At 41.8% G+C, this 27,426-nt stretch overlaps 1 protein-coding gene across 2 annotated transcripts in view; it reads left to right on the forward strand.

Moving 5' to 3' along the window:
• ADGRF5 (adhesion G protein-coupled receptor F5) overlaps positions 1-27,426 on the forward strand; it is a 42,687-nt gene that overhangs the window by 13,982 nt on the left and 1,279 nt on the right. Inside the window, exons 2-22 of one of the 2 annotated variants that reach the window (XM_017813088.1) lie at positions 1,889-2,021; positions 2,216-2,316; positions 3,369-3,496; positions 5,661-5,721; positions 6,483-6,647; positions 7,913-8,092; positions 9,590-9,717; positions 10,188-10,246; positions 10,906-11,048; positions 11,883-12,089; positions 13,724-13,951; positions 15,311-15,475; positions 15,610-15,828; positions 16,087-16,305; positions 17,546-17,707; positions 18,937-19,133; positions 19,730-19,909; positions 20,688-22,058; positions 23,028-23,069; positions 23,167-23,226; positions 26,576-26,660. In XM_017813088.1, the coding sequence (XP_017668577.1) occupies positions 3,395-3,496; positions 5,661-5,721; positions 6,483-6,647; positions 7,913-8,092; positions 9,590-9,717; positions 10,188-10,246; positions 10,906-11,048; positions 11,883-12,089; positions 13,724-13,951; positions 15,311-15,475; positions 15,610-15,828; positions 16,087-16,305; positions 17,546-17,707; positions 18,937-19,133; positions 19,730-19,909; positions 20,688-22,058; positions 23,028-23,069; positions 23,167-23,226; positions 26,576-26,660 (3,973 nt within the window). In that variant the 5' untranslated portion in view covers positions 1,889-2,021; positions 2,216-2,316; positions 3,369-3,394. The remainder of the gene's footprint in view (positions 1-1,888; positions 2,022-2,215; positions 2,317-3,368; positions 3,497-5,660; positions 5,722-6,482; positions 6,648-7,912; positions 8,093-9,589; positions 9,718-10,187; positions 10,247-10,905; positions 11,049-11,882; positions 12,090-13,723; positions 13,952-15,310; positions 15,476-15,609; positions 15,829-16,086; positions 16,306-17,545; positions 17,708-18,936; positions 19,134-19,729; positions 19,910-20,687; positions 22,059-23,027; positions 23,070-23,166; positions 23,227-26,575; positions 26,661-27,426) is intronic. The other variant, XM_017813086.1, reaches the window with a different exon arrangement.

The raw sequence follows: 27,426 nt of genomic DNA on the forward strand, positions 1-27,426 counted from the left end.
GGATCTAATTAGAAGATCTCTTTGAACGACCTGAGAAGGTAAACCATGTTGTATCTCTGGGTGTTGTACTTATTTTCTAAAACATGTGTGACGGTAGCTATTGTGCTGGGTGGATTTGCAAGAGAAGGTGTAATTATTTTGCAACATTCGTGAAAAAGAGAAGCTTAGAGGAAAAGTAAAAAGAAGGTCATGTAGCTCACCTGTCTCTTCGGTTAAAGTGAGACTTTGCTATTTACCTCTAAGAATCCCTCTGCGTTTTAGAATTAACTTTGAACAATATTTTCCAGCCTGAATGCTGTGGAGAATAAGAGATTTGGTAGTAGATCTTGACTTCTTTAGCTCTCTGAGGTTTTATAAATTGAAGTTATTTTTTGCTTCCCAGGAGACAGTTTGTATGAAAAATGAAGAATGTGTCCACACAACTGCTTTACCCACTGAAGGCAGATGGATACTTGGGAATTTGCTGACTGAAAAAATTTACAGCAGTGTAATTTCATTAAGAAATTAAATGAATGAGGGGGACAGCCACATTACTTGAGAAGAACATTAATACTTTTCCCTATTTGCAATTTGTTTGCTAGTTTTCTGGCTTTCTAGATCCTGGCTTGGGATGTTTTGGAGTTTTAAATTGCTATCAAAGCCTGAGTAGCACCACAGTCCTTACATGAGTTGTCCTCTATATGGTGTTTTACATGTACAATTAACAGGGCATTTGCTTTCAGCTACATGGTCATACAAAGGATGTGACTGAAAATAGAGGTGACCCATAACATTTGAATATGAACACAAGTCTGGGAACAGTGCAAAAGATAAATGCAAAACTGTACCAGATATTGTTTAACCTCATCATAAATTTTGTTTAATGACCTTTTCCCCTTTCTATTGTCTGTTTCATCAACCCATCACCTATGTAATACAAGTTCTTTGTACAGATTAAGCTATTTTACCACATGCTGTGAGCATATGCTGCACATACAAACCTACCAGAAACCTTTATTTTGTTAGTGCTTCAGTTATTAAGTCATGCCACTAGCTCGGGGAAAGCTTATAATGTTTTCCTCTTGATCCACTTTGATCAATCATGGTCTTGGGTTGAGCCAGATCCATGGAAGTCTTGAGTTACAAGCAGATGATGTCTCCAAAATAGAAAAGCAGTGTCTTTTGTGGAATGCTGGGTATACTGACAGACATGCCCAGGAAACTGAAACCCCCCTCCTGTAACAGTCTTTTTTTTAATAGATTTTGGGGTGGGGCGGGAAGATGTTCTGAATCACTGTGATGTCTTGCTTTCTGGTTATACCTGTATAGGAGTATAAGAGCAGCTATATTGTGTTAGGTCAAATGTCTACATAACAGTGGCATTTTTTGTTTTGTTTTGTTTTGTTTTGTTTTTTTTTTTTAAATTTGTTTGATGTGTTTTGCTTTTGTTCCGGTTGGGTTGGGGTTTTTTGGTTTTGGTTTTTCTCTCTGTTGCTATCCTAAAATATCTCAAAATTAGTTTTTCCTTTTTCAATTACATCTCAGAATTCAGTTGACATTTCTTCAGACCCCGTTTCTGAGTGGTAATAGTCAGTTCAGTGTCCGTCACAGAACACATAATGTCACAATCATTTCTTTCTACCTTACACTTACCGGTGCTGAATTTCATGAACTTCACAACTGAGTCAGTATCCTGTGGCTCCAGCACAGATCTTCACAGGCAGACTTTCTCAATCACGTAAAGTTTTCCACAGTGTTGTATCACTGACCACTGCCTTTTCCACATCACTTGAGAACAGAGGGTAAGATACAGGCTTGCACCACATTCCTGCAGAGCTCTGGTGATGACATCTCTATATTGGAATAGAAAATAATTTATTCCTACTTTTGTCTCCTATGTTTCAACCAGGTCAGTATCCAGGTGAAGTCTCACTCCAGATGGATCTCCCTAAGAACCACATTCGGTGATAAATCCCTGCTGGATACCCACATTGGTGACATCAAGTACTGTAACTCATTGCCATCCTCTTTCAATTCCTAAGGTGAGACCAGAGATCATTCTGATATTACAGTTTTCTGTCGTGGTCTCTTCTGAGCTAGAAAGTCACAGCAAAGTGCCCTGCTTGCTTGGGAGCACCAGCTCTGATATGCAATAGTGGCAGTAAGCAGCCACTGCCAATGTTCATTATCATCTCAGGAGGTGCTGATTTTTCTGCTTTCACCTTGTGATTCACAGCCTTGCAAAGCCTGAGTTTGGATGAACAGCCTCTTCAGTGCAAAAAGATCATAATTTTACAAAAGCTCATGACTTTAATCAGGCTGCTGTTATCCACTCAGGTACTGTTCAGTACTACTCTTAAGAGTCTTTTCTCAGTGCTTTCCTCTCTCAAAATGATTTTCACAATCTGCCTGGGTTCTGCCTTTTTCTGTAGCTCTCTACTAGGCATTAATTCTCAAGGTAGGGAAGTGCTTTGTTAGGAATAGCCAGAAAGTGCATATTCATAGCAAAATATGTATTTTTTTATGTATTCTTCACCCCCCTTTTTCTATTCCCTTTGGTTGCATAAATGGGTCAGCATCTGTTATGAGGGTCCATGCTTGTTTTACCTCTTCCTTTGTGTTTCATTGTCTGATCTACTGTATGAGTAAATTAGCTTAGGTATTAATGAGCTGGAAGAGGTTATTTTTTTCTGAGTTTTTATTTCAGGCACCACATTATATTCTGGTGTGTCCGTATTCTTGGGTTCTAGGTTACTTATTTATTAATTCAGTGCAATTAATGGAGATGTATACTAAAAACTTAAGATAACAGGTATTTTTTTTCCAAGGAGATACCACTCTTCATTGTTTCCATTGTTATCCAAGGCATAACAAACATGCAGAAATCTCTAGATGAGTCCAAGGTGTTGCTACAGCCCTCTCCTGAGTGGGATACAGCCAGTAGCAGAGCTCTCCCTACTGCAACAGGACAGGCCCTCACTTACAGCAACATTTCTAATTGTTCCCTCATGTCCTGGCTATGCATTTCCCAAGTACCACTGTAAGGAATACTTGAAGATCCAAAGTCAACTTTCCTCAGGGCAGATGGACATCCAGCACCTCCTTTATTCTTGTTAGGAACCTGCTTAGGACTCTACCTTCTCCAAGCAATTTCTTTCTCCTATTTTGAGTAGCTACAGCCAATATGAAAAAAAAGGAAATATGAGGGAAACCATCTGATGGCAGTGGCAGAGGAATAATTACAGGCCTTGTTCCATGCCTTGCTTTGGATGGAGTGAACAGGCAGAGTGTGCTGAAGGAATCTGAACACACTGTTTTTGTAGAGTATGCTGGTATTTCCTACTGTGTGAGTCAGCTGAAAATTCCCTTTTGTTTCATTATCTTTTCAGGTCACACAGCAAGGTCACTGGAAAAAATGCCGTCCCCAATCACTGCAGGTCTCCACTGCCTGGTTCTGCTGGTCTCAGCCTGCTGCCAGACATCACAGGACTCAAACTTCAAACCGTTCCGATATGTAGTGAGTATTCTTTCCCAGCCCCATTAGTTTTCATTTGGTCTTTGCTTGTAGCACCTTGATGCTCTCCTTCACACTCACAAAACCTTGGAGGAAGTCAGGATAAGACCAGGTAGAGAAACTGAACCCAGACTGTGTAAAAGAGATGGAGAAATCCAGGAATTGGGCTCTTCTTGCTCCCCAGTCTTAAAGCCTCTCCAGAAGGCACTGAAAAAAACACTTCTGGTTTCTCACCTGTATTAGTCTGCAAGAGATTTCAGTTGCTGTCCCTGGAGCTAAGCTTAGGTAACAGTTAACGTGGGCATTGCTCCTGGATGGAATTCACCCATCCTATAAGAGAGGATCCAAATATATCTTGCCTAGAAGTGACATGTCAACAAAACTAGCTCAGGCACAAAGGTGTTACAGGTGGGTGATAGGTGTCTCACCATTGTCTTGACAAGAGGACAAGTCCACAAGACCAAAATGCCACTCCTGAGTGATTTGTGTTTAGATGTTGCTCTTGGACTCAGATTTCACTTCAGTTTCCCACTTTCTTGATAATCCTCACATACCTCTTTTGCTTCATCTGTAGTGTGAATTATGGAAAGCTGTTTTGTGCTTCATCCTGTGTATGAGTTTGTTAACAGACAGCTTCTGCACAAATAGTCCCTAACAAAAAGAGGAACAGAGAAACCAAGTTAATGGAAGTTAATATAGTTAATATAGTCTGGTAAATAAAACTAGTCTACACATCTACCTACTCTTGGTCATCACTATTATTGTTAGACCAGAAAATACTTCGGTTGTCTTCTCCATTGTGAGAGAATGGGAGAACCTTCTTTATTGAGCAGGTTAAAAAGTGGAAACATGAAGAGGAAGATAGAAACTCCTTAAGCTGTTTCTACCACTATCTCCTGTCTCGGCAAACGAAGATATGTCTGGTTCCAGCAGCCTCACCTGCACTTCAGCAGATGTCTAATAGTGACCAAGTATCTTGTTTGGTCTGTTTTTTTCAAGCAGTCTCCATCTCAGCATTTAAGAGTTTTCATGAAGAAAAGAACACTTTTTTTTTTTTAATTGTCCATGGTACACCCTGCAAATGAGTCATTATTTAATGGTGTGAAATATGTGAAGTATTTAGGAATGTAGCAATACCTTCAATTATTTGGGAGAATAATTGAAAAAGGAAACCACTGAGTCCAAACCTGGACTAAGACATGGATTGCAGTGGGATTTCTGTAATTCTTGCAGCCAACCTCTAACACTGAGGTCGTACCCCGGCAGTGCAAAAACTGCCAGAGTGCCTTGGGATCTTCACTCCAGCACAGCTGCGACACAAAGCCCAGCTCTAATCACACACCAGATGGTTCCTTTATGTAAAGAGATGACTTAAGAGTTGCCAAGCTATTCACCCTTTCTGTAAATAAAGGTTTCAGTAGGAATCAAGAAACTGGCAAAGCTGCAAATTTCCTGCCTGCGTCTGTGCTTGTTCTTTAGCCTTTCTTGCTAACGGTGGTGCCAACGTATTTTTAGGGCACGATTGAAAAAGATAAGATGGTCTGCATCTCACTTGGCTGCAGCCTGCATAAACCAGTCATACTGAAGCTATGCCACCACTGCCCTGGTCAACTGTGTGTTACTGATGGCCCCAAAGTAGCTGACCTGGCAACTGAGCTGGAGCCAAGACTTTTCAATCCTCTTTCTTTTCCTACTCAGGGTGGCTTTGCTGCTGCAGAGATGGAAGCTCAGAGCAAAGAGGAAAGAAAAGGGTGATGAGAGTTTGGTTTCTGAATTCAAAGGCCAAGTGGCTGGGTTTCCCAAGCAGTGGGACCACCTGCACAAGTCTGGCCCAGGCCTAGGGGCACATATCTGCCCCATAGCGGGGACTGCAGCTCAGACACAAAAATCCTTTTCAGCTGGGGCAGTTGCCTTGCAGAGATATGCAAAGAGGCATCTGCAAACTCAGTACATCCCTCAGCTGGTGTTTAACCCTTCCCTGCTAGGAAGATAGAAATATCCTGTTTAAAGAGGAAGATGGGGTGGGAGGTTGGAGAGTTGGGACCAAGAGTGGTGGGAAAAAATTGCCTGTGTCAGTATCTTCTTCACTAATTTCTTTTGCCAACAATGGTAGCTAAAGGTTTACTTTGTTTTTCTTACAGAGCTTTACTTTCTGTTTTTTCCACAGATTGACAGCACGCTAGGAGAGGAAAGCTTCCACCCAGATATGCAAAGGCAGAAGCGAAACGGTAGGTACACAAATGTATGATAATAGAGCAGTTTTCTAGTAAACCAAGGGTGAAATCACTATTAGGGACAGCATCTATTGATGTACTGAACTGGGAACATCAAGGGGGAGGTGTTGTTGTGCTTTAAGCCCATCGAAGCACCACAGTGCCATTCACTCACTCTCCCTCAGTGAGATGTGGAACAGTATCAGAAGGATAAAGTGAGAAAACCCATGGGTTGAGATAACGACAGTTTACTCAGTAAAACAAAAGAAAGATTCATTTGCTACTTCCCATTTTTGGGCAGGTGTTCAATCATTTCTAGGAAAGCAGAACTCTCCAGGTCCCTCTGGATGGTATCCCTTTGATGACATATATCAGCACAGCTTCCTGCAATTGAAATACCAGTGTAGAAAATACCCTCCCCAAGCTTCTTAGTAGGACAGGGGCCACAAGATAATCCTGTATCACCTCAGTCTGTGGCTGACATCCCATCCACTTACTGGCTGAAAGGAGAGACGAGATGAGACAATTTTTCTCTGTATATATTATGCCACTTATATCCTTTTCCTATTGCTCTGAGACCAAAGAAATCTGGCTTTTCTCAGACAAGTAGCAGATAAAACAGAGGCAGAATGTCTGCTGAGGGGGAAGCAAGAAGATTCTCTAAGCAGAATGCCACCAAAGTTACCATTAAATAGCAACCAAGAGCCCAAATGCCAAATCAGTTTGTGATTTACCTTTAAACACAGCTTTGCAGTGAAATTCTGTTTCTCTTTCAGAGTATATTTTTGACGTTCCCCTTCCAGAGTATATGGTTGACATTGAAGTAAGCCTTACAGATTCATCTTACCTGCAGCCAATCAAAGAGTATTTCAAAAATCTTACAGTTCCAACAAACATTTCAAATATGCAAACAACAATTTCAAACATCCACGTTACAACAGGTGGGTTGGTTATTGATTTTAATATTCTGGATGATGTGTTATTTTGTCAGTATTTGATATCTTCCACTTCTACCACCCAGCACACTTAGAAATCAGCAAAACTGAACCATCTCTGCTGCCTACTGAAAGACCCAGCAAGACTGAAGCTCTAGCTCTAGCATGTTTTGTTATCTGTGTCTTACCACTGCTCTTTATATAATGTTGGCATTAGGAACAGCTCTGAATGCTTTTCTTTTCCTAAGGAAGGGACAAAGCCAGAGGAAGCCTGAGCCAAAGGATCCTGCTCCAGTTTGACTAACAAGCAGTCTGAGTTACTTTCAAGTTTCAGGAAGCTGGGACAGCGGTTATCAGACTGTTTACTTCCCTCCTCCTGTATTTGGGACGTAATTCGCTGTAAGAGGCTGTACGCTGACCCTGACAGAGACAGGCTACATGAGATGCAGTCTTTTCCTGTATAACTCACTTGACTTATTCTTACAGGGCATGATATCAGGCAGGTTTTATTATATAAGCTGGGGTTGTGCAACATCATATCTGAGTAACTAGTACAAACACACCAATCATTTACAATAGTAGAGGAGATTTGGTACCTCCTTATCACTGGCCCATAAAGCAGTGAAAGGAAGCGTTTAGCAGTTCCCAAAACAACATGCAAATGGATCTTTTAAAGGCCTTCTGGGTCACATGCAATGTGTAAAAGTAATTTTGTTAATATCTTGCTTTACAAATGACACATTAGGAGCAGAAAAAGTTACAGTCAAGTGTTTTGTTGGGGTTTTTTTTGTTGGTTGGTTTCTTTCTTTTAGTGTTTTAAAGCATTTTGTGATAATGTTGCGTTCTGTCACAGCATCTGTCAGGACATAGTCAGAACAACACAACAGCTGCATTCTGAATGATCTTGCTCTTACAGTCTTTAAAAGCTGATATATTTGCTTTCAGCCCAAGTAACATAGAAATATCCAATCTGAAAAGTATCATAGGACCCTGGCCAGTATGCCAGATAAATTTTTAGGATCAGGCTTCACATTTCCATTTAGTTACTTAAAAGTTATTGATCAGGCTTATCACTGTACCAGTCTGGTTCCCATTTCTGTTTAGTGATTTGCAATTAGAAGAGTAAGATTTGCAAGTCTTCTGCTCATCCTGTTTGCATCATTCAAGTGAACTCACAAGAAGGGCAACATTTAATTGGGACCACTGTCATGAAGATACAGAAAATACTTATCACCATTCCCATGGTATTTCTCTGTCTGTCTGTCTGACAGTCTGTCTGCCCAGTGGTGAGAAGAGCAGCCGTTGTTCATGTGAAAAGGGATATGCCTGGCCGAGCAGGGTGTGCAGTGACATGATACCCTGCCCTTCTCTCAGCCTGGAACCTGCCCTGCCCTGTGGCTACATACAGAAAATGCCTTTCTATGGACCTTATTGTGAGCCCCAGACTGAAGGTAAGGGGACACAGTGCTGAACTCCATCACTGTACAGCTCATATACTGGTTAGAAGTCAGAATATAGCTAAAAGATGGGATAAAGCAGCATGTCAAGACTGAGCTGGCTACTACATTCCCTGTGAATGTGGAAACTGTAGAAATGGTCTAGAGCTCTTCTCCTTGTGATATGGGCCCACCTTGACCCAACTTACTTGCAGATATTTAGTGCCATTTGGAGCCCCAGCTCCCGGAGTCATTCACATGCCTCTTTGTGACTTTCTGCTTTTGCCAAGCAAAGGAAGTTTCATCTCATCAGATTTTCACAAATGTGACCAAAGTGTGCCATAGTGCTCAAGAGAAGAGAAGGAACTAAAAAGCCCAGCACATATGTTTGATTTTATTTCATGAATCCTGTGACAAGGTGCCCAGGAATTTTTAGGAGCCTGACTGATGACCAGTGACAAAAGGATGGACAGTTAGGTCTGACAGCTCTGGGGTGGAGCACTACATGTTGTCTCTGCAGTCCAAGGCAAACACCCATGAGGCTCTGCTTCTTATTTGTGATGGAGCAGCATGCAGAGACACCCAGAGGCACCACTAGGTCTGGAAGCAATCCGATATTGTCAGCATGCCCATTCCAATTAATTCTGCTTGTAGGCAATGCTTCTATTAATGGGCAGTCCCATATCCATATTGCCATACTATTTCCAGGACTAGAGCTAACACCTGTTTCATGTTGAGGTTGCACACCCCTTAGAAGTCCAGGCCCCTGGATCCAGAGCTCCTTCACATGTGGTGTGGACATGTCCTTAAATGAACCCAGCATAGAAAATTCCAGTATCTCCCTAAGCATTTTATATTATTTTGTGCTCACTGATGAGTCTCCACCCAGAATATTACCCTCCCAAAGCACTGGGGATTTTTCCATTCATTGCAGGGAAACATAGGTGGAGATTCATCCTGTGCACATTTCACTATGTAAAAGTTAAGTCTCTGATCAGTTATTCATCCATATAACATCCTCGTATCTAGAGCAATGTAGGAATTCAACCATTTCAGGAAAGCTAACATCTTCTGAATGTTTCATCTTCTAAAGATTTCTACAGCTTTGCATCAACTGGAAAGGGAGTCTAGGTATCTAGCAGATGGCAGACACATAAATTAGACATAAAAAATTAGAAGAATCACAACTTTCTTATTATACAGATGAATTTTGGCAAGTTGCAATTATTTTAAACTTAAAGAGGGTAGATTTAGATTAAATTTAAGAAGAGAATTTTTAAGATCAGAGTAATGAGACACTGGAGCAGGTTGCCCAGAAGAGTTGTGTATGCCCCATCCCTGGAAGTGTTCAAGGCCAGGCTGGGGGGTTGGACTCGATGATCGGAAAGGTCCCTTCCAACACAAATCATTATATGATTCTAAGATTATTAAGTTAGAAGAAAAAGCTAAGAAATCACTCTGTAAGCATTGCTTCTGGTTATTTTACCTTTATTTTTATGTCTTTCCTTACAGACTCATGTGGCATGGGAGAGCCCATTGTAATGTATATGTCAGTCAGACTCGGCATAGACTTTCTGGATGATCTCAGGGATTCTTCCTCTGTATTATACCAAAAATACAAAGCTGACCTTGAAAAAGCGGTAATGACTTTAGTTTTTCATCTCTGAAGGTAGAGAGCCCTCTAAGAAGTATGGTGTTTACCCTGAGTGTCTGGGACATAGGGTGGCCTGTCACTGTCTGTGTGGGGAACTGGGAAGTATGCAGCAGTGGGAGATACAAGGTGGGCCAAAGCTGACTCCATTGAAAGGAATAACAGTATTCCCATTGTTTTTAATAAGCTGGCCAACCACGAAGTATTCAGGGATCTTTTCTATCTAAAGCATGAAAAAAAAAATCACATTGTTTGTCCAATTAAATCCATGGGAACACACATGGAATGAAACCATCAACAGACATTTACCCCGTGACAGTGGTGAGAGCACCAGGCCCGTTCTGTCAGATATGCTACATGCCCATACTCACATCAGTCTTGAATGGAGGGTTTCCTATTTTGAGCTCACTGGAGCAATATACAAAGCACTTACCTCATGTCATATGTCTTTGTTTACAGTTTAATGCCAGCTACAGGTGTTTACCAGGCTTTGTATCGGCAACAGTAACTGGTTTCAGGTAAGTAAATAGTTTCATTTTTTCCTGAACACACCAATCTTTCTGTCCAGTCTCAAGGAGACACGAGTTAGCAAAGGCTACATTCACTCTGGCTAGAACCCACTCCCATTATACACAGACTGAATAACAGTATAAATGCTGCAAAGGAAAGCCCAGCTATGAGCCTGGAAAAAGGGTAAAATTCAACACTCTGCAAGAGTCCAAGAAACATAATCATTCTCCATCTAATTCAAAGCCTTTTATGGGAAAGACTGAGTTCCACCCAAAAGGGGAAAAGGATGCGAGTAATCTTCACATCATTTCCTAGGTCATGAGGAAGATGAATTAGTACATTGACTCTGGATGCAACACTGCATAGAAGAAATATTACTTGTGCCCACAGATATTTAAATGCAGCTGTATTTTAGGTTTTCTGAGGGGAGTTTACTAGAAATAAACACCAGATGAGGAAAATGTCACATAAAGGTGTTTGTTCTTAGGAAAAAGCTGTAGCACAACCTTCTTGTATATCAGAGCAAGTCTTGAGTCCCAATAGGAGCCTTCGCAGGTGAGCCCAGTGAAGCCTTCCCAGCCATATAAGATGGGTCACCATGAATAGAAAACCACTAACAGACAAGAATATTTAATTCTGATGTTTTCTCGTTCTTGTGTCTGTTTAGTCCTGGAAGTGTTTTTGTGAAATATGAAGTAAAAGCAGGACCAGCAAGCGCCAGTCAGATTGATAGTTCCAACAGAGCAGTACTACAAGTTCTAGAACCATTCTACCAGCCAAAACCATCTACCTTCACAACAGAAGTGCCTTGTAAGTTTAAAGCTCTCTCAGTTCTTTCCTTCAACTTCTACTGTAGTATTTTTAGCCTAAATCAGTAGCTTCCTTATACTGTTGATTATTTGGTACATGACCTTCAAAACCATTTATTTCTCTGGCTGTTTCTTTTTATCCTTTGTCATCAAAACTTAGGACATTCATGAGAGGACCATGCATGCAGTACCTTCCATGAAAAACCAAAGCCTTCCAGCTACTCCACTGGACTTGATAATCTTAGAGGTCTTTCCCAACCTAAACTATTCGATGATCCCTGATGCAGTCTCTCTGAAAGGGAGAGAGATTGAACACCCTTAAGTTCACCTCCAGAACTGAGACAGCTCTTAGCATGTCAGGCTGCCAGCACTTCCTACTCCTTGAAGCAAAGTGAAAACCTCTTGCAGTTTACATGAGAACACATTCCCCTTGGCTTCCTTGGCACATTTTCCATGCTGCTGCTGGACAATGTGTTAACAATTCAGTTGCTTTATCAAGTGCTCCAGAGGTGCTGTACTCTCACAGTACTGGAATGTCCTCCACAGAGGATTACTTCAACCTGGTTGCTTCTCCTCCCAGTTTATCTGCTTAGAAAGCAGTGGTGGTGATATTTCTAGCTCTCTGCATAAAACCTGCTGATATCTTTGGCCAAAAAAGATAGGAAAAGAATACACAGAGGGAAAACCTCATGGCTTGTATCAGAGGTAGTGCCCTGCAACTGTTGCTGGGTGCATATTAGTTGTGAAACACCTGGGAACCCTGTAAGATGAAAGACACCACATAGTCGTGAGATGAAATGACAGTAATGCAGAATGTTTCTCTCTGTTTTCCCAGATCAGGTAAACTTCAAGGTGGAACCCTTGAACATTTTTGAAGGGGATACAGTAACACTGACCTGTGAGATAAATTCAGCATTTCACAGTGCGACCTGGTATCACTTGGATCAGATCATCTCATCCGGCTTCCGGCGTTCAATAGAGATGACTGTAGAAACCAGAAGGTCGATCCTTAAAATCACCGATGTTACAATGGAGGATTCTGGTATGCTTTTGTATCATTAAAACAGCAAATGTAACCTCTAGTGGGGCTAGTTCGGCGTTACAGTTTTACATGTGTTGACATTTAAGGTTTTTTGAAAATCAGAAACATGTGAACTGGTGGCATTTTGCTGGGAGGACTTATTAGGGGAATTATTATGTATTATCAGAGTTTGGACTCAAGTTCCCACTCAGTTCTCTTTGGTCCATGAATTATACACTCAGCTCCAAAAAGGATAGCCTGTGGCCAGGTATTCAGGCACACACATGTGAGGTATAAATCATGAGTCCAAAAGTCTTTGGACTGAGGATTCCCTGAACCTTGGTGTCTCTATTCCTATGTAAGTGGCCTACTCACTTGGCTACCCCCGTGGGGAAGGGGAACCCACATACCTAAAGTATGAAGGAAGTTTGGAGCCCTGATCACCAGTTTCAAAAACAAGGCAGGCTGCATTCAGGGCACTTGTGCCTGAGAGAGTGACTGATAAAGGGAAAGGGACCTGGGGGTCCTGGTCGATGGCAAGCTGGACATGAGTCAGCAGTGCCCTGGCAGCCACAAGGGCCAACTGTGTCCTGGGGGGCATCAGGCAAAGCATCACCAGCTGGGTGAGGGAGGAGATTGTTCCACTCTGCTCTGCACTCGGGCGGCCTCACCTGGAATATTGTGGCAATTTCAGGGACCACAATATAAGGAAGATATTGAGCCATTAGAGACTGTCCAGAGGAGGGCAACAAAGATGGTGAAGGGCCTTGAGGGGAAGTTGTGTGAGGAGTGGCTGAGGGCACTTGGTCTGTTCAGCTGGAGAAGAGGAGATTGAGGGGAGACCTCATTGGAGTTACAAATTCATGGTGAGGGGAAGCAGAGGGACAGGTACCAATCTCTTCACTCTCATGACCAGTGGCAGGACTGGAGGAAAAGTCATGAAGCTGAATCAGGGGAGGTTTAGGTTGGATATCAGGAAAAGGTTCTTCATCCAGAGGGTGGTTGAGCGCTGGAACAGGCTCCCCAGGGAAGTGGTCACAGCACCAAACTTGACAGAGTTCAAGAAGCGTTTGGACAACACTCGCAGGCACATGGTGTGATTCCTGGGGATGGTCCTGCTCAGGGCCAGAAGTTGGACTCAGTGATCCTGATGGGTCTCTTCTGCTCAGGACATTCTATGATAAATACTCTGCTCTCTTTGGCAGTACCTTCTGAGCAGCCTAAGAGCCTGCGTTCCAAGGCCAGTTCTAGTGGAGTCCACCCTGAGCACTTAATCTCTCACCCATTCTGTGTAGGAGACTTTTGCATGGTCTACATTCTTACCATGACATATTGATGCCAGAAGGACTATGGGTGATATACAGGTCCCAAAAGCACCAAGTCCACAAGATTTTAAGTATTTCAGTCCTAGAACATTGGTCTCTTTTCAAGTACCCCTCAACATTACCCCTCCTAATCTGGATGTATTTGGCACCAGAAGTCTGCAGAAAGCATCCTGCACGTGACCTGAGGGTACATGTTGATCAGCAAGTAGCAAAGCCACTGCAGAGCAGGGAGATGTGAAAACTAGATATGGAAGTAGATCTTAATTCCAAATATAGAGGCAAAACCAAAAGAACTGTTCTCAGTGCTAAGATACTGTCTATTCTTTACAGGTTCCTATAAATGCACTTTCACAAATGGCAGTCAGTCTTACAGACTGAAGGCCACAGAAACAATATCTGTCTTTCCACTACATATCACTCCAAATGTAAAGGACATCGAAGTTATATGTAACAGTCCTGAAACTCAAAAGAACAGTCCTCAGCTGTCCTGTTGCATTGACGGACACTTACCATCACTTATTGCTTCCTGGAACGTAAATGGAACAATCAATATTACAGGTAAGATTAACAAAAGGCTGTCTTTCAGCTGCTGGGTTTGTTCACGCTTTAATCTCCTCCTAACTGGCTACCACAAAGTCCTAGGATAGATACAGGGTGTGCTCCAAAGATGTGGCAGGAGGAGGTGCAGACTCCATATGTGCCATGCAGGTGCCAGTGGGGCTCTGGGCATCTCCATGCACTGTGCAGACATCAATACCTTAAACTGTGACATCCTGGATGGAAACAGCTGCCTGGAGCAACATCACACAAACTTCTTCCAAAAAGCTTATTTCTGCGTTGTCGAATTCTGGGAGCAAGGGTGGGTGCATCAGTCTCTACTACTATCTCCAGGATCACCCTTGGGGTACAAAGAGCTTCTGTGTACCACATACCATGATTTGACAACCAAGAGAGGCAGGTGCTTTGAAACAGCTGCAGCACAGCTAAATACTGAGAGCACAGTTTCCCTCTCCACCTGTAGCTGTGATTCAGCACATACCAGTTGTGTCAGTGGCATTGCATAAGGCTTTACTTCTAATATAAAAAGTTAATAAAAGACCAAGTAAATGTGCTACAAAGAGTTACAAAATGACATAAACAGAAATGCTCATAAATGTCTCTTGAACCATCATCCTAAATGGTCTTAATATTTTATGTGTATAAATTAGCTGTTTATTGTTAACTGTTTGCTATAAATGAAATTTAGCAGAAAGCAGGACAGCAAAATGAGAGAAAACCTTCAAAGCTCATGCACACAGTCATTTCCACAGAGAACAGGCACTGGTGTACAGCAGTGTTTGCAGAAAGAGGGGATCCTGGCCTTCTGCAATGAGCTGTTTTGCCCTTAATTCCCTGGGCCAGGCTTTCCCTCAGGAACTCTGCTGTGCTTTCATGCCAGATGCACTGTCAGCTGCAGCATAGGACAGATTTAGTGCTTCCAGCTAAACCATCACTCTTCAGATTTAAAGTCAAATGACTGTCGAGTACCTACAAATTTTTATTTCAAAATTAGATGACATTGACATCTGCAATATTTACTCCTGGTTTACCTATCTTTACTCATCCTAAATATCACAGATAATGAGGTTAGGCTAAACCAAAATGCTCTTTGTTTTGTCTTACCCTGGGGTTTCCAAGCAATGCTGTTGCTCTTTGACTGGTTTTGGCAGTAGATGCCCAGCACTGTGCTGAGATTCGTCTTCAGGCACTTGGGAAACCACTGTGAGTGATGCCAGAATAAAAGATGTGAATGAACTTCAGCAATGAGGAGTTAAAAGTGCCATGCTGTCAATTACATACAAGCCCGTGAGGGCTTCTTTACCTGGAGTGATTGCTGGGACATCTATAACCCTAAAAGGGATGTTTATTTGTCTCTAGGAGTCTCCAGTTCGAGTGGAAACTGCACTGAATACAAGCTCAAAATCGAGGAGTCACTATGCCCACCTGAGAAGTCAGGTACAGTGACAACATATACGTGTGAGCTGCAGACTAAACACGGAGCCAGGGCCAGTCAAACCATCAGAGTGACGTACCTCTGGAAAGGTGAGAGTCAGGTGGCTGTGACAGACCAGCAGCTCCTTAACATGTGGGTGGTGGCCTCTGTGGCACATGGCATTTGCAAGAAAATGATTAAAAGTGACTCTCAATAATGTGACTTTTGTCTTGTGTTGTCTCAGCCCACGTAACAATATCTTCAAGTACAAACTCACCAGTTCCCGAGGGATATCCATTCAATCTAACGTGCGAAAGTGATGCGAGCAGTTTTGACAGTATCAGTTGGAAAATCCAGTCTGGAAGTGACACAAAAACAGTAGACTGTGATATGTGCATCAAAAATAGCAAATTCCCAGCCACATCTGTGCTCACAGTGAAGTCTGCCACACAGGGCTGGAGCGGTGAGTGAATATGGTCTTATTGGCTACAAAGGCAATGAAATTTCTGTGACAGATCATTTGCAGCATCCCTAGCCCTGCAAATCAGTGTGAAGGCCACAGTAAATAAAAAGCCCACAGTTAAAATTATAAGTGTTGGAGGACAGCAAGGCATGATGCTGCCAATAGCACTCTACTTGTCCAGCATTAGGGCTCATCACCTTGCAAAACCTGAGGAGCACTTCTGTCAACTGAGATGTTTTTTTGTACCACTTCTTTTAGGCACCCACATCTGCACAGTCTCCCAGCAAAACTTGGAGAGCTCTGCCAATATGACAATCGAGGTTATTTCCTTGCCCCTGAAGCAGAACATCCTGATAGACCCCATTGCAGCATCGATACCTTGCGGAAAACCACAAGCCCTTGAGTGCTGCCTAAGTGCGAACACCACAGAAGATTTCTCTGTTACGTTTGTGATTGGACAAAATGGATTTCCAGTTGGTAAGATACAATAAACTTGCAGAATCATTAGTTTCACTGTATGTTATAACCCAGTCTCTGGGTTTTTTGTTTTCAGTTGTGCAAACAATTAATACTTACTGCTTTTATGACAACCCACAAGTACTCCTGAGGGTGTAAAAAAAGGGAAATGGACTTTTTTGTAGGATGGTTAGCATGCCTGAAGAACATGGCTGGGATTAAGAGAAGAGCAACTGAAGTCACTGCTGTAGTGATAAAGACATAATGGGTAAACGCAATGCTTGGTTTGACTTGCCAGGCAGGGAGAAGTGGGCATTCTTACCCATGTTCAGATTAGAAATTGCTGAACTCCATTTATTCACTTTTATCTTCCACTCTGCCACTTTTTCTGAACGGAGTATTGAGAACATGTTACTTTAGAAAATCTAATAATTCACAAAAAATGTAGACTAATCCATTAAGAATGCAATTTAAAGGACTGTTCTGTTTTCTTCAAGGATGCAGGTAACGTGGTCTTTAACAGCACAAACCCCAAGTTTCTACATCTTAAAATTTAGGACAATTCTGCAGCTTCTCTCACGTATTTTTATATATTGTAAGTTTTTGAGTGAGTTAGTTTTTATATAATAGAATTTTTCGAGTGAGTTAGTTTTTATATAATAGAAGTTTTCGAGTGAGTTAGTTTTTATATAATAGAAGTTTTCAAATTAGTTACAAAACAGTTAATTTTAAAAAAGCAGAAAACAACATGCAGGAGTACATTAACAACAGGCTGAAGAGTACAGCAGGTAGAGACTGAGGAGTCCTTTGGTGGCTAAGAAAAATCCCAAGATCTTGGAAGAGACTTCAGCCAGGGGCCCTCAGGCACAGGCATACTGAAAAGCAGTGGGAGTGTGTTACAGATCCTGACTTCAAAAGAACCATAAGAACAGCAAAAAAGTATCCTATCCTGTGAAACACCTGTGGCAGAGGCGGAAAGAGTTTTCTCCAAAATGAGTTCCAAAGCAAATTTTGGTTCCTGAACAGTTTGGGAGGTATTTGATCATACACCAGTAAGAGAAAACTTATTGATCATGCAGCAGCTTCCAGATTTTTTAAGTGGAGAGTAAGAGACAGAGATCAGCGTACAGAGAGGGAGCTTTTTCACAAATGAATTCTTTTTTGTAGGACCCACAGAAAGGAAAGTTTTGCTGAAGCTTTCTGCTGTTCTCAGCTGATTGACCCCAAATCTGTGTTAACCTGTCTTCATGCGTCCATACAGGGAAAGAGAAAAAAGGAAATTTGTTTTGCTACACGTACAATTACACAGGAAGTGACTGTAGCAAAGAGAAAGAGCTCACGGCATATTGCAAGTTTAAAAACCACAAGTTTGAAAATCGACAGGGAGTTGACAGTGCACATATAAGACTGCACCTGACACCTGGTAAGGAAAAAGTTACTATTTATAGCTATTAAATCGGAGATCCCATTCTCTTTGTTAAATCAGATGCCACAAATTCATCACCAGTTACATCTAATAGGAACAGTTTCTGTTAGCTAATAATTTTTGACTCCTTTCTTTTCTTTATGGGAAATTATTACATACAGAGGAAAATATCAGTTTTGATGTAACTTTAAAAAATAGACAAGGTGTTTTGTCTTCACTGTATTTGACAGTGATCCCAGTATGTTCAAAGCAGCAATAGTTTAGTCATCTTCTATTCCTGCTTCCTTCTGCTGTGTGCTGCACCACCAAGTATCATCCCCTGTGTTGAAATGTGATCATGCATCTCCCAGCTTGCACCAATAATTTATCAAAGATCAAATGTTTTGGTGTCTCAAGAAGTCATCTGACTCAGGAGATCAGCCTGTGGGAGAGCATATCCACTTGGAACACAAGAAGGGCAACCTCCATGAGGTGCTGCAGGGACCAGGGCAGACCCAGCTTGCATTCAGCTCTGTAGGGAATGTTCGATGGTTAGAATTCGGCATCACTAAATCCAGCTTTGATGTTTAGTTCTGACAAGTGTTTGGATATTTCAGCTTTTTATTCTAAATTAGAAAGAAAGTAGTGTTGGCCATTCCCATGAGGCAGAAATTTTGTTTTTTCCACAGTAGTGGTGCCTACAGTTGAATCAGTGTATCTGCCAGATTTCACTCTCTTGGGCAATAAATATGCAGACAATTTAATTACTTTAATCAGACTAACCCAATCAAGGCCAATTAGCAAGACTCACTGTTCATCAAAAAGGTGTTGAGGCCACACTATCAAGGTCTTAATGAATTTCCTATTAGTGCTACAACAGCACTGAGTCCCTTAGCAGAACAAACTTTGTATGAATTATTGTTCACTTAGTGGTCAATATAATCTCACTCCATCTCTGTCCAACCCTGTAATCTAACAGATAAATCCTAAAACTTTTGGTATTGGTCTGTTGATTTGATTCAGTACTCAAAAACTGGAGCTTTATTAGATTTCCTTTTTAATTTCATTATTCATAAAAAAATTGGGAATGCAAGACATATACATCGTGAAAGGTTGTAATTAATGAAGAGAGGTAGCTGAAGTCCTGATTTAAAGACCTCTGAACTTCAGAAAGTCACAGGTTGGATGGGGGTAATTTATTAATCTCTCTGCTTCTTGTTTTCTGCCTCTGACTTTTCTCTGTACAGATAAGCAAGTTTCCTGCTCAGACAGATTAGGCACTGGAATAGAAAGGGGCACATTGATAAAGCCATGCCGTGAGTTAGATACTCCAGATGGTTTTACCCGAGGCAGTACAACTTACAAGTGCATCAACAACTCATGGAAGGTTGCGAGGAATGACTGCCTGTCCGTATCAATAAATAATCTGCTGAGTAGAGCCGAGGTAACATTTATGGGTGTTCTAGAGTTTGGGGTGGAGAGGTGGGGGGAGAAGAAAGAGCAAAAAATTTTGTTGCCTGGTTTTTCTTATCATAATCTAAAACATATGAAGCATTAAAACTTTCTTTTAAAAGCTAAAGAATGTTTGGCTATATCTACACAAGTCAGTGGAAGAGGCAAGGTCCCCCTCCTCTGGCCCAGAGGCCGTGTGGCACTGCATGGCTCATATGCACACACATGAATGCTCTGTCTCCCAGGCAAGGTGACCTTGTTCATAGCATCCATAAGGAGCAGTTGCTGACCCGGAGTGTTCCCTGAGCCATGCTCAGGGACTGCCTCGATGAATGTTGGTTGGCACAAGCCCAGAGGAAGCTGCAGAGCACACCAACAACTCCAGGCTACTGCCCAACCTCGTCCCCAGGCCCTGTTTACAATGCCCACTCCCTTGGTCACTTCACTTTATGGATAGGTGCCAGGCTTCTGTTTTCAGCCTTGGTATCCTACCGTAGTGCTCTTTATTTCATCCAGAGTTACCTTTCTTTCAGTGAGGCTAGAGAGACAAATTTCACATGTGTGATGTTCTGTTATCTTCTGTTCCAGTCCTTGGTCAACAGCCCTGAGTCAAAAGCAAAACTGCCTAACTACCTTGCAGAGCTTAAGGAACAGATTGGAAAGGAGCTAAACACAATAAACAGTTCTCCTGCAAACTTAGATGCAGTCGTTTCCATCCTGGATATGGTCTCCTCTATCCCGGCAGATGCAGACGAGCTCACTATTCAGGTAAGGTTTTATTTTAAGTCCTACCTATGCCTATCAAGCCCTTTGGCCCCTTTTGTCACAGGGGATGACGTTCTTCCTGAAGAAGTTTCACAATTAGTTAGGATCAGGAGCAGGAAAGGAAGAGAATGAGGTAAAATGACTGCAAAGATACAGAGGAGTTTATAAAAAGTCAAAATTATGAGGACAAGCAGCCTATGCATGAAAGAGAGACTGCTGTGTGCTTAGCAACTAGAAATGTTCTAAGGACCCACAAAAGTCTCCAGCGTTCTAAGACAGAGGGTAGGTTTAGATTATATATTAAATTCCAGGAACCAAGATCAAGCAAGGAAAAGAAATCGGATGTTACAACAAATGAATAACAAAAGAACTCTAAGAAATAATTAGGAACCTTGATTGTGAGGTACAGAGGAAAAGCACCGTTCTTCTGAACAAAAAAAGTGCAAAGAAACTTGACAGTTTGTAGATGGAGGACACTACATAAGAGAGACCAAGAAATCAAAGATAGCACAGAGGCTGAGAAAGAAGGGAAAGAAGGTTGGAGAAGAAAAAATATTAAGTAATATGTAAAAAGAAATAGTCATACAGATCTTCTTTTGGAAACCTTAACTTGAAAACAGAGCATGCAGAGGGTTAACAACTGAAGGTTTCACATGGATTGAGCAAAATAAGAAAGTGCTGGGCTTTTTCAAAGGGAATTCTAGGACCATGCATAAATTACCATCAGAAACAACAATGATTTGTGTAGCATTTCAGTAACTACATTATTCTGTTGTTCCAGAATTTCCTCTCCACAGTGGACTTAATTGTTGATGATTCCACAACTGAAGCTTGGGAAGAGCTGAATAAAGAGAAGACGCTAAAAAGTTCTTTGTTACTACAGTCAGTAGAAAACTTTTCCCTGCACCTCCGACCAGTTAATAACACCATCCCTTCTGTCTCTGCAAACACCGTGCAGCTACAAGGCACGGTTATCCAAGAAAACAGCAACACAGGTTATAGTAAGGGCTTCCGCAGTACAGAAAACCTCACGGTCAATGTGCTCATCGGTGAAAGCGAAATTCAAACTCTAACCCAAAATTCGACCATTGTCAGTGTGATGTACTCAAAACTTGGACATATTTTGCCCAGGAATGAATCTGAATATGTGAACGGCTTATTGATAACAACAACTGTGAGCAGCAACAGAAGCCAGAAGTTTGAGGTTAATATGACATTTGCAAAGAAAAACTTATCTCTAAAGATGCCCAAATGTGTCTTTTGGAATTTCACACTCAACAAACATGGTGGGGACTGGGATACTCGTGGTTGCACACCCACAGAGTTAGAAGATTATGTCATTTGCTCCTGCAGTCACTTGACATCATTCTCCATTCTGATGTCACCTGATAAATCCTCCCAGCTAATCTTTGAAGATTATATTTCCTATGTTGGCCTGGCTATTTCGATCTTGAGCTTGGTGATCTGCATTATAATTGAATCCTTGGTCTGGAAATACGTGACAAACAACACAACCTCCTACATGCGCCACGTCTGTATAGTCAACATAGCTGCATCCCTCCTCATTGCTGACGTGTGGTTCATTGTCACTGCCTCCCTCAATGACCAAAACCAACAGCTGAGCAGAGATATCTGCGTCATGGCCACGTTCTTCATCCATTTATTCTACCTGTGTGTCTTTTTCTGGATGCTGAGCCTAGGCCTCATTCTTTTCTACAGACTGGTGTTCATCTTGCATAACACAAGTAAGACTGCTCAGAAAGCAGTGGCATTCTGCCTGGGATATGTGTGCCCCTTTGTCATTGCAGTCATCACCATCGCTGTCACACTACCAAGGAACAGTTACACCAGAAAGGATGTCTGCTGGCTCAACTGGATGGACAGCAAAGCTCTCTTGGCCTTCGTCATACCTGCCTTGATCATTGTGGCCATGAATTTGTCCATCACCGCAGTTGTTATAATAAAAATACTGAGGCCAACTATTGGGGATAGGTCAAACAGGCAGGAGAGGAACTCTTTGTTTCAAATTGGCAAAAGCGTGGCCATCTTGACACCACTGTTAGGCCTCACCTGGGGGTTTGGCCTTGCCACCATCATCAAAAACAGTCATCGAGCTTTCCACATCCTCTTTGCTCTGCTCAATGCTTTGCAGGTGAGTTACACATATTTTTGTTTCCTCTGTGATCATTTAATATAGTGACATTATTGCAGTGCTGTGCTTGGCAGGGCATAAAAACAGCTCAGAGGAAATGCTCAGATTTGCCTTACACATCCTTATTCCAAAAGGGCTCTTTGGGAAACCCATTCCAGGAATTCAGCAGTACTTCATATCCTCATCTGCCTTATCAGATGTGCCTTATAGATAAAACTGACCTAAAGTTAACTTCCAACTTTGCCAGTAGCTTTGGGAAGATCTTAATTTCTGAAGTTCAGAAATAGCCCTATTATGTTCAAGTGGGCAAGCTTGAGCATCTCTGGTCTCATTTACAGTGCACCTGGAGGCATCATATTATGCTCTTTGCAGCTGCAGGTTCAAGTATAAACAACATAAAAGTCACCAAAAACAGTTGAGCAGTACTAATAATAAAGAGAGGAACTAACCAAAACACACATGATTGAGAGTTTTCTGTCAGTATGATTTTTACAACAACCTATTTAGGTGGCCAGTAGGATCCCAATACAGCAAGATTTCTTGAGGACAAGATAGTTATGTCTACTCTCTCCCTTTAATAATGGCAGCAAAACTGCGTGCTTCAAACCAGACTCGTTGACCTTTTGCGTTGTGAACCTGCTTTTTTACGTTGTGAACCTGCTGGTTCATCTGGGGGGAATAGGCAGGACATGTCTTCCATACACAAAGGTTCCTTCTTCCAAATATATTTAGTGCAAGGAATCTATCTGTGTTACTTTGTAGACCAGGTGTACACAGAATTTAAATAGGCCAGGCCTGGTGAATTCCTACCACATCAGCAGTCCACTGTGTAATATGAAGTTAGAAAAATGCCCTCTATCAAAGAGTTCAGAGTTTAAATAGTCACCATGGACAATGTTTGAGATAATTATGAGGTGCTGCAATTAAAGGTTGGTGTCATCAAACTGCATGTAATTATCTGTTTCCTAGGGATTATTCATTTTGGTGTTTGGGACTCTCTGGGACAAGAAGGTAAGGATTCAAACTATTTCCTAAATTATGTCAAAATACTACTGGAATTTGAACAGATTTTCTGTATTTACTGATTGATTAATTTTTTACCAAATAGATACAAGAAGCCCTGTTGAAGAGGAATTCAACATCCAAATGGAGTTCACAGCAATCAAAGGTTAGAACCTAGACCTAAGAATGCATTTCAATAACTGCTGAATAGTCTAACATTCTCCAAGTGTCTCTTAAGTCAAATGCACTTTATATTTATATTTATATTTATTAGAACTAGTCAGAGAAGACACTTAACAACATAAATACGAACATACGCCCATTTTTCAAAGTTCATTATTTTACCTATAATTGGTAAAAAATAAGAAGGAGGTTGGTGGACATTTGCTCTAAATTCCACAACAAAAAACATAAAATGTAACTGAAACTTTAGATAGTAAACAGAAAATTTCTGTGGCTCTATTACTTATTCATAATGTGAGAGAAATGCAAAGGGGACTTCTTGGGTAAGATCCCATTCACCTATGAGCAGGAGAGGATGGAGTTACTGTGACTTGAACTCATGAGACAAGGAGACAGGCTAACCTCCCCTGTTTTCTGGGAATAGAAAACAGGAGGAAGTATGAGTCTTTTGTCAAAGCATGTCTATGTGTTGCAAAGACTCATGTTTTAATGAGCAAATGATAGAATGTAAATGAATGTGCTTCTGGAAGAGGAGAGACTTTGGTCCCACACCCTGCAAATTCCCAAGTTTAACACAAAATATTCAGTGCCTAAAAAAAAAAAAAAATAAATAAAAAATGTTGCAAACGAGGACTGGATTCTTAAGGAAGATCCTGGAAGTCTTCTCTTCCATCCACAGTGTTCCTCTGGCCCAGTGGCTCTTGCATTCCTCCCTGCATTGAAGCACAGCTTGAACAGGCATCTGAAAATACCTCTGCTTGGGATAGACATTCACATTAAAGGGGGAAACCAGTTCCACTACCATCTTTACAAGAAAAATAAAGTTTACAGAGTGCCTCAGGGAAATAGCTGGCCACTCATCAAAGCAAGGTAAATTAGAGCAGGTTGCTCAGGACGTTGTCCCATCAGGTTTTCAGTATCTCTAAAGCTGGAGAATACACTAACTCTTTTGACACAAAAACTATGGTGTTTTGTCACCCTCAGCATAAAAAAATATTAATTTTTTTTCTTATGATTGAGGGGAATTTCTTCCATTTCAGTTTGTGCTGCAGAGGTCAAGACTCTGAGAAAAATGTCCCATAGCTGTTTGAAAAGGGTAAACTAAGGCTCAGTTGCTATAGGCTACTGGGCAGCCTTGGAGCTGGACTGTCCTGTGCCAGTCACATGTCCTTCCCTTCACACCTTCCAACTTTAGCAGCTCCTCGTTCCTCTCTCCATGTGTCCTTCACCACCACAGATCTCACAGCACCATAGGCTTTTCATCCAAAATAACTAAAGGGAAGCTGAGCTGTTTAAGCCACAGGAAAATGCTGGCATGGGGACAACTTGGCTGGATGATCCTTGGATCCAACCAAGGGCAAATCTGCTTATGGCATTAAGCAACTACGACCCATTAGAAGGGACGGGGAATGGTCTCCCAGTGTGAGCAAAGGAGTAAAAGCACAGAATTAAAGGCTTTTACAATGAGGCTTGACAAACTTTTCAAGCAGAATGTGGCAGGCTGACCACACAGGGAACTCATGTCCTCAGTGACCCAGGATGTGTCTTACAGCCCGAGGAGAGGGCCAAGAGCTGAGGCTGTGGCCTGATATTCACCTCACAAAGAGCTCTGCTGGTTGAGGACATGTTTTGCCCTCAGAGTTGTTTGTTGTCCTCTTCTTGCTGATACCAAAGGTGTGTTCATCTCCGCTTCTGCACAAAAGGAGCCACGTTCCCAGACACAGATCGTAGAAAAGTTTCAGCCAACAGGAATAAAATACCTTTATCTGAGATGGCTGCATGAGGATGGGTAAACTGTGTATTCTGACACAGAAATGCTTGTTTCCACTTGCACTTCTGCATTTACCAAAGATGCCAGGATGTGTAGGAATCATAGAATGATTTGAGTTGGAAATGACCTTAAAGATCATCTGGTTCCAACACCCACCTCCCCCTCTCCCCCAATGGTGTTACCATCATTCTTATATGACAATAAAGCTTAATTTTATATTGGTATCTGAACAGGGTTTATTCAGAAGAGCCTGTACAGGTATTGCTAAAGGACTAGGAAGCCGACTTAAAAGCCAGGATAATTAAGAAGATGAGTATATAGGCTGAAAGGAATTAAGGAGTCCATTAAGGTTGAACTGTCAGTTCAGAAGAGCAGCATTGGATCAAATCACTCCAGCTTCCACAGGAATCACAGAACGGCTGAAGTGGGAAATTACCTCCAGAGATCACCTAGTACCACCCTCCCACTCAGAGCATGGTCATCTAGAGCACAGAGCTCTATCCAGTTGGGGTTTGAGTAGCTCCAAGGATGGAGACACCACAATCTCTCTCTGCAGCCTTTTCCCATGTTTGACCATACTCACAGTGGAAAAGTTTCCTCTTAAGTGGGATTTCCAGTATTTCTATTTGTTTCAATGTCTCTTGTCCTTTCACTGGGCACCAAGGAGAAAAGTCTGGCTCTGCCTTCACTCTGTTCCAGTCAGAGAACCCCCAGCATGTCTTGGTATGTGAGTTTGTTCCTCCCCAGAGACAGGAGGACTTTGCATTTCCCTCTGCTGGACTTCATAGGATTCCTGTCATCTCATTTCTCCAGCCTGTTGAGGTCTGATAATTAACAAATAAAACAATAGTAAAGTCTTTTGTCGAACTTTTTATACTTGATTCATTTACCTTTTGCCTCTACCACCTTATGATATAGGTGACAATACACAACACTGCCTCAATTCCCCACCATGGTACAACTAACAAATGAGGAGGGACCGAACAGAAAAAGATGTGTTTTCCGTGCCTTTTTTTAACACAACTATTGGAGGAATCTAATTAAATTCTCAAACCACTCCAGAACTGAAAAAGAAACTTCATTTTAGCAGCAAAAAGTTCCTTCCTTCCTTCCCATCAGGACTGCAGTGAGTTGTGTTCTAATGCCCTCTAGTGTGTCAAATTAAATTTGCCTCGGATTATCTCGGGCTATTGGCCGTCAAGGACAATCCCCATTCACATAAATCTTAGCTTTTCTGTTTATCTTAATGGCTATACTGCCTCAAATGAGGGACCAGAACCCCGTACTGCCTGATATAGCTCTGGAGCCTAAGCTATCTTCCCTGGCCAAAAGTTAGAGACAAGCTATTTGTGTCCTGTAGTTTCTTTTAAAGCTGATCTTCATCGCCACCATAAACACACAAATGTGTGACCTTGATGTCTCATGAACATCTAACTTGGCCCTCTGTCAATTGCTTGCTTGTATTACTGAGCAACAGTTTACTGGAATTTTTTTTTCTGCCTCAAATGTGGCTACAAAAAAGTTCTAGGCTTTTGACAAAAACCAATTTTCTCTCTTACAGTCATCCTCCCTGATCCTGGTGACACCAATGCTTGCTATGAGCTACCCATTTTCAAGAACCTTTAACAACTTATGTGGGAAAACAGGTATGTGACAATAGACCTCCCTTACTGAAGCACAGACAAGGGGCTTTGCCTGTGTTCTCATTGTCAGAGCCTGTCTGTCCTGATATCTATCAGCCTGTTTGTCTCTCCATGCGTCTATAAATGGCATTTAATCTTCTAATGCAAAGAAGCTGTAAGAAGTCAATTGTAGCTTAATGGTAGCAGTATAATTGTCTGTCTCTGAAACAGGTGGCATGTTTCACCAGTTCTAAAACCCACTCACTGAGCTTTGTTTTGATCTTAATAAGATCGTGACACAGTTCATTTATTATTCTATGTACTCTTCACCACCCTAAAGCTGTATCTCTGCAAAGGTTCTCTGGCTGTCATTTTATGGACATCACCATTTCAGTTATGACTTTATTTTGCAAAAAGCATTGCTGGAAATATAATTTCATTCCTAAGTGGGTAGTCTTTGCATCCAAACATTGTCCAGAGAAGACGGTGAGATACGGTCAAAGCAGGATAAGAAGGAGTTTACTGTAGACAAGCATGTGCTTTTTAAAAGCCTGTTTATTAGTCAGATAATGGAACAAGGAGACATGAGCACATTAGCCAGACACAGGAGCCTCCCACCAGAAGAATGAGACTTGCCCACAACTGTTTTCCATGCTTCTGCCACCTGAAACTCCCCTCTTCCACACTCTGCTCTCAGGCTCCATGCACTTGGGTCTTAGGTAGCCTTGTGCTCACAAGAGGAGTGAGCTGGGATTCATCTCAAGAGCCTGTGTTCTGGATGCATCCCCAT

Source organism: Lepidothrix coronata, unplaced genomic scaffold, assembly GCF_001604755.1.
Source record: "Lepidothrix coronata isolate B3197 unplaced genomic scaffold, Lepidothrix_coronata-1.0 Scaffold39, whole genome shotgun sequence".
Taxonomy (NCBI): Eukaryota; Metazoa; Chordata; class Aves; order Passeriformes; family Pipridae; genus Lepidothrix; species Lepidothrix coronata.